The sequence below is a fragment of the Trachurus trachurus genome (assembly GCF_905171665.1).
Source record: "Trachurus trachurus genome assembly, chromosome: 4".
NCBI classification, from domain to species: domain Eukaryota; kingdom Metazoa; phylum Chordata; class Actinopteri; order Carangiformes; family Carangidae; genus Trachurus; species Trachurus trachurus.
The window spans coordinates 4,636,332-4,644,056 of record NC_139898.1 but is presented as its reverse complement, the minus strand read 5'-3'; the positions used below and the strand labels follow the sequence as shown (position 1 = coordinate 4,644,056).

Genomic DNA, 7,725 nt, shown 5'->3' with positions numbered 1-7,725 from the left:
TCAGGTTTCTATTTATTATTTCTATTTTAATCCTGGCAGTACAACTCCAACCCAGTCTCGCAGTAGAAGTTTGCCAGATAGGCTAGCAATACTCTAAAGAGCTGTATTGAGTATTTTCATTGTGCATACTGCTCATATAAATAGTATTATCATAAGTACAAATTGTACGTGTTAGCTGTTATATTATGTTATTGCTCAGTTATTACTGTCCTCATTCTGTAGCCTATATCTTTATACACACTATATATGTGTGTGTGTGTGTGTACAAGTGAGTGACGATAAACCGGAGTCAAATTCCTTCTATGTCTGCACATACTTGGCAAATAAATGTGATTCAGATTCTGATTCTGATTCACTCTCTAAAAAAATCACAGAAAACAACCAATAAGTAATTTTTGACATATAAAATAAACATTGATTTTGTTTAATAATTATTAATTTTGCAGAAGAGCAATGGCACACTCCCACAATCAGTGAAAATATAGAGCATACATTAGTCAATAGTCATTGGTGTTTCTAAACCAAACTGTGTCATTTAAAGCAGAAGTAAGCGATCCGGTGGTTTTGGCTAACTTCCTGTCAGCCGATGGAGCAGTCCCCGCCCTCGTCCCTACGTCACCACATTCACGCGCATCCCTTGGCTGCACACACAGAGAGGACCGCCCCTTTATGCCGTTCTCTCTCCTCATTGGATAAAGGTTGTAGGATACAAGGAAAGTTTTCTCCTCGGCTTACAGCAGAGCAGAGTGACTGACAGACCCGTGTTTCAGACCAAACACTCTATATAAGTGATTGCTGTCGGAAGATAGAACTATTTAAGACTTATATTAACACAAACATTCAGCTTACTTCTGCTTTAACTGCAAACCTTGCTAACATCTCCATGTCCACTATGCAGGGTGAAGCATCATGAGTATCACCTCGTCCTGTGCTGCCATGTGAAGAAATCAAAGTCTTCTTCATCAGCTTCTAATGAGGCTCTGACATTTCCTCTGGGAGTATTTACTTCACCTCAGGCAGACAGACTGATGGGATGCAACAACTGCTCCTCTAGGTCATGTCTTTATTGATTATAGATAGCCAGAGAAATCTTAGGTTAATAAATACCATCATTTATCGAGCGAACATAATTGTGGGTAGAAAATGAATCTGTTAATAACATCTAATTGATGAAGATTGATTGTTTGTTCCAGTTTTAGGCTTGTCCTGTGGGTGGCAGCATTGTTTTATATACATAGTAACACACATGGAAAAAGTTGTGCATGCCCCACTGTTCTGAATGTCAATAGCTTTGATGTGGTCTGAATGAGGGTTATAGATACACACAGAATCCTATCATCAGTCTTCTTGTGTCGTCTTTGTGGTCCAGAATAAAGTGGGACAGATGTGATTAGTATCACACATTCAATACATTTAATCCAGAAGTTATGTTATCTATAGCCTAAATCCAAAGACCTACAGTATAAAGAGAACATTTTCAGTCATATTCCCTTTTTCTGAGCTGTGCAGTCATTTGAAAATACATTTTTAATATAGTGGCTTTTTAAAATTGACTGATGATTTAAGTAGGCCAATTAACTAATCAGTGCATTTTTAATTTTCACTGACTGCCTGTAGTTTTATCATACATTCAATTATCTGTTTATTGGGTGAAGCTTTTATTTTCAAGGTCCAGTTAAAGCTCCAAATTTCGTTATTTTTTTTTCACAAAATGCAAAATTACGACAATTTAGAATAAAATAAGTATAAAAATATAGCATCATGTGATGCCAAAATGTCTTTACACAGCGACCTATACACACCGCTGAAGAACGATGAAAGGCACTTCACCCTGTTTTGAATATTTTCCTCATTGTTTATTAATTAATTCTGTTGGTATTTAACATAATTAAGATGCGAGACTGCTCCTGTGTGTACTTTGATATAGCCTCTCGACAGATTATCTTATCATAATGAAAGCAGGGTGTGATCTTGCAAATTATGTAATTGAGAAATTAGAACAATAATATCCTACCTCATACCAAACACCCTCAGAACCGCAACACAGTTTCTCTCGCCCTCGTATAGCTGCTCTTCCCTCTGATTGGCGGAAAACAAAGGGGGCGTTGGAATAAACAAGTTTTTCTCCGGCTGTGATTGGCCCGCCGCGGCGCTACTCAATCTGTTGCCTGGGCGATGTGCTTGCAGCTTGTCAACCGCACGATCCAGTTACTGTAGCTGCCTCTCTGCCTGCTGCAATGAAAATATCTCCGTTGGTGGGTGGATATATGGGCTCATTTCCATCATTTTTCACCAAACATTGACTGAGTGAGTAGTTTATTTCATCTCGTTGTGGATAAGAGTTGTAATTTTCAAGGTGTAACGTGAGTATCTTCAGCGCGAGCTCCTCAGGAAAGACAATGTTTCCAAGCTTAACGGTTGTTGCTGTTTTTTTTGTTGTTGTTGTTTTTTTTGCCAATTTGCGATGTTGTATGTTTGGTGAATTAGGCAGAGCACTACGACAACACAACACAGCTAACCTAGCTCATTTACACCGAGACTAACCCGAGTCAGGGCTAATGTGGGTTAATTTGTACTAAGTTGGATGAGTGCAGCCATAATGTTTGACTTGTTGGATTTATTGTTGCTCTGCATTGAAAATGTGGGAGCTACATTCAATCCTGTGGGCAGTCGTTAACTAACACACACGCACACGCACGCACACACACACACACACTTGAACATACTGTACAGGCGAGATACAGTCCTTGTTAAAAACAGTGATTTCACAGCTACATTTCACCCTGGGATGTGTTTTGTTCTGTTTATGATGTGAGGGAATTTTAACCAGAAGCAACAGGATCAGTGTATGGCAGGTAGCCTATTAATATACAGCATCTATTCTTCTTTTTACTTTTTAAATCATCATTATTATTATGCAATGTTTTACCACACATGTAAATCCTTTATGGTTTTTGCTGATTTCCTTCCTAAAATAATGTGTTTCCTAAAAATGAGTAGTCAGAGTATCTCTAATGGCAGTGACGTTGTCATCTGCAGCTCTTGTTTTTGTAAAATTCTTACCATCTTGTCTTATCATGATGTTTGTGAATCCAATACAGGCATAGACAATATAGCGCATTGATTTTTATGAAGAGGTTTAAAGGTTTTTGTATTTTGAATTCCACACATCTACCACGCATGAGTCATTCAGTTGATAGAGACAAAATCTATGATCCACACAGCAATGCCCAGTGCATTCCTGCTCATATTAGCCCTCTAGGTCTGCCTGGCAGAGTAGTAGGCTGAAATCTGCAGTTGAAAACAATGGGATGCATGTATGTGGGGATGAGATGAGGAGAGGGGGAGCATGTTAACAGGATTAAGGTTTAAAAAAGGGAAGGAAAAAAACAACATTTCCCTGTGAATCCATCAGTGCCGTCCTTCTCAAGTTTGCCCACGGTGTAGTAGCTCTTAGTTTACCTGTGTTTGTAAGAGTGCAGCTTGCTGAGATAAGGGAGTAATAGACCACACAGTGACGGTAAGTGTTCTGGGAGACAAGAGTTTATTTTGGTGCCGAGGTTTTGCATACTGATGAGCAGCTCCTGTGCCCACAGCACCGTAGGAGACTGGGAGTGCGAGTATAGGCTGTACAAGTCCTTGAGCTTCCTATCTAGGAGAAGATGAAATGGAGAAAGTGGTATCTGGAGTCTTATCTGATTCAATAAGAGTAAGTGTGTGGATACCACAGGAGGTGCTTTGATCACATTAAGAACTTGTGTGATGATGCTGTTTCACCCTTTGAAAAGGAGAATTACATTCTTTTTCCTTTTGTACTAAACTATGTTTTATACAACTAAATTGTGTTTTTCACACAGTTTACCCAATAGATGGATTACTCTTCTGCCTGTGAAAACAGCTGCATAATGTTGTCTGTGGCTCTGGAGGGGCTTAGTGAAGAAATAACCCAGATTGTGTCACCATGGTTATCATAAATAATGCCAGAGACTTACTGTACTTATATGTACCTGGTTTTCTTTACTGAAGACATGGAGCTTGAAAGATGGGGGATTTCACAGCCGGGCCAGTGTAATGCTGTTCCATTGAATCCTGGGAATAGGAGGATCCTGCAGTTTTGAAGGTTGACTCATTACAAAGACTAATAGAATATCTGGACTTCTGCTACCACTCCTTTTTTATGTAGTCCCCTCAACTAACAGCAAATCCTTTGGAAAAGATAAATAAATAAGTTGATATGTTATTTATCTATTCAACAATAAACTGGTTAAAGATGCAAAACCTATTCCATCTCTGACTTGTACTGTAGTTAACAGTGGCACTTTTTTTCTTTTCTTTTTTCAATCATGAGAAAATGAATCAGTTTATTTTAATAATTAATTATTATATATTTTTAATTAACTTTTTATTTTATTCATTTTATTTAGTAACATACATATATGTGCCAGCTGGGCACAAAGCATACAACATAACATAACATAACATAACATAACATAACAAGCCATGACAAGGGGAGGATTTGTGCATTAAGTACAACAGCAGTTAACATAAGTACATCATACATAAAAAATGTAAAGATGCTACTTGAAAATAGAGAAAAAACATTTCGACCTTATCTTTGCAATCTATATGAAATCGGTCTTACAGTTGACACGTAGTTGGGCCATTTTGACCAGTTTTCTTCAAAAATATCAGTTTGGTTCCTTAGTTTGAATGGAATTCTCTCCAACTGTAGCACTTTTAATGGTAAGTGAAGATAACACTGTTTACATTTTAATTTGGTGCCATGTTTTTGTGCAGGTAAAACACAGCCAGCCAGTATTCGAGGCATGTGGCGGATATTATGGCCCACAGCTGGTGCACACCTCGTGGGAGCCAACATCTGGCCGGCTCGTGCCCTCCTGTAGCTGGGTCCTCTTCACCGGAGCTCCATGAACCTCACACCATACACCTTTTGACTTCATGAAGATCCCTGACATCTGTGATGTAATGAATAAATTTGAAGTCCTTGGGATTGTGGGTGAAGGTGAGATCCCTCATTTACTTCAAAAGTAACAATGTAACGAGTATATTTAGTTTATTTTGTATTCTATAGCTCTGTAACACTGACCACTACTCCAGTCTAGTCTTCAGCCACAGCTTTGTAATGTGAGGTAGTCCACTCACTAATTTGGTGTAGGGCTTTTTAGTGGGCAATCATTTGATTGTTTTTATTCAATTTGCCAATGCAACAAAGCTGTTAAAAGCCCGAGCTGCTGTTCATGACTGAGCAAACCCAATAAGGTCAAGGAGAGTTTTCTTTTTCTGTTTACTCATTAGGAAGAATTGTAATGTGCAACCTGGATTCATACTCTTTAAGCGTTGTAGTAGGAATGAAGTGGAGGTTTTTGTGATTCAGTCTTGTTGTTGTTGCAAATGTCGATGGGACAGGATGATTTCATAGTTGAATTCGGCCAAAATACTTATCCTGTTTGTTCTTCCTTGAGCCACTCTTTTGATGTGAAGTGGCAGAGGCCCTGAGGTGAGGCCACTTGCTCGTCCCAGTTTTCACACCCCCCTTTTCCCACATCCTAGAAATGTTATATTGTGTGTGTTGGGACATTTTTGTGAAAGCCTTTCCAACGATGAGAATTCAGCACTTTTTAGTGCCACATTAAACTGTAGTGGAAGTTGTGAAAGTGGAGCAGTCCAGCCCTGCCTGCACCCATGGCACTGATGTGTGCTCCACTTGATCCAGCATCATAGATTTTTCCTCAGTGATCTTGCAGGTCAGTCAATTTGGTTAATGATTTAGGACTGAGTGCTGCATGTAGGCTCACCCCAGCAAGTCAAAATTACACTGAATTTTATGCAGTTATCTCCGCTCCAGGAAAATAACATGGGAGCAATAACTGTAAGGGTACAAATTGTTATTATCAGTTATTCTGTTTTTTTGTTGTTGTTTGTTTCTGGTCTTGTTGTGTTGAATGCAAAGGGTTGCACTGAATTCTCATTACTGTATGGTATTAGTGTTTTCTTATCATTTGTTTAGCGGGATAGTTCAACATTTTGGCAAATTGGCCCATTGCCATAATCCCTATAGTTTTAGGAGTAGGTTCGTTACCTTTAATTGTCAGTGCAAGCTGTTTTTGGAACGGCGGAGCAGAGCCGTGAGCTGCTCAGAGCTACGCTACGGAGGCTTATGGAATTTCTTGGTTTCCCTAATCAAATACACAATCCAACAACTCCAAAACACTCTGGTGGACAAGTTGTGACCTGCACATTCACCAAGCTATGCGATAATAACGAAATGTTACGAGACAGAGTTGTTTTTAAGGCAAATGCAGAGACTGCTTGCCAAGAAACTGCCCCCAGTTACGGTAACGCGCATCAGCAGTTTTGCATGAATTTACCTTCTTGTAACGTTCCGTAGCATACTGTAGCTCTGAGCAGCTCGCGGCTCTGCTCCACCGTTCTAAAAACAGCTTGCACTGACAATTAAAGGAACAACGAGGAGTTTCTATTTGGTTATAAAAAAGTATCACGTTAATGTGGATGAATCTACGCTACCCACACTTGTTAATGGGCCCATTTTCGATAAATATATCGTTTTGTCTCTATCGTTATTTTGTTATTATTAGTGGTGGCGGAAATGCTGGTCGAGCCGACCAGCGTTTTTTTACTTTTGGTTTCGTGGTGAGTCATGAGAATAACGCCGCCGAATCGCCGTTTATGGTCGGAACTACGATGGTATCTGATCGTCTTTCAACCTCTGACTTTAATTCTTGATGAATGAAAACATGAGTCCGTCTTGCGCCGGTCAAAGAATTTCATGGTGCGCGCGGAGGCTCATAAATGTCGTGTGAAAACGCTTTGCTTTTCCAAAACTCCTCGTTGTCCCTTTAAAGGGAACAAAACTACTTCTAAAACTGTAGGGATTATGGCAATGGGCCAATTTGTTGAACTATCCCTTTATGTTAGTGTGTAAATTTGCTGAATTTGAGTAGAAACCAGTCTGAACAAGGAAGCAGCTTTAAACCATTCATAACAGCATCTGGAAGAAATGGCAGTATAAAAATAGATTTGCATTTCTAACAGCAGTGATAATATAGGGTACACTCAATTTCTTATTCATGTGTTTATCCATGCAAAACTGATTTGGGTTTCCGAGCTATTTAAACTGTGTCAGAAAAAAAATGGAGACAGATAACTTGTTTCAGTCCTGATGTTCCTGTGTGGCGCTACGGAGGACTTTGTCTCAGTTCAAGAATTCCTCTTGAACCCTCAGAGGATGTGTGTGTGACTGCCAGGGTCAATAACATCAGAACTACAGTAGCTTGCCAACACTTGTGTCCTACTTTCTGAGCCACCTGTCCTTTTAAAGGAGGATGTTTTTTTCTTAATTCATGTGAACATAGGAGAGGTATTAAAAAGAAGATTTAAAACCCTCCTCACAGCATGGACATGAAATGACCTCAGTAGGTTCTGGACTCGTTGCTGGCAGTGGTTAGCCTTATTACTCAGCTTACTTAATCGTAATCTTTATTTATTTATGATTATTACAGACCATGCTGGTATGTTAATCACACATTGACATTTGTAAACTGCATTTGAGCTGTCACTTTGTGTTATTTCACGAGGATCTGCTTATAAGTGAAGTAGCTCTACTAACAGTAGTGCCTGCCCGTAATACATGAATCCTTTTGAATATTCATAAGAAGATAAGCTGCTTTAGATCGCAATTAATCG

The 7,725-nt window shown here is 39.2% G+C and overlaps 1 protein-coding gene across 5 annotated transcripts in view; it reads left to right on the top strand.

Annotated features, from left to right (window-relative positions):
• Nucleotides 1-2,215: 2,215 nt before the first annotated feature.
• Nucleotides 2,216-7,725, top strand: part of LOC310984893 (cyclin-dependent kinase-like 5) — a 46,411-nt gene continuing 40,901 nt past the window's right edge. For 4 of the 5 annotated variants that reach the window (XM_083970264.1, XM_083970265.1, XM_083970263.1 and 1 more), the window contains exons 1-2: nt 2,216-2,307; nt 4,798-5,023. In XM_083970264.1, coding sequence (XP_083826390.1) covers nt 4,960-5,023 — 64 coding nt within the window. In that variant the 5' untranslated portion in view covers nt 2,216-2,307; nt 4,798-4,959. Of the gene's footprint in view, nt 2,364-4,797; nt 5,024-7,725 lie in introns of all 5 variants that reach the window. The other variant, XM_083970262.1, reaches the window with a different exon arrangement.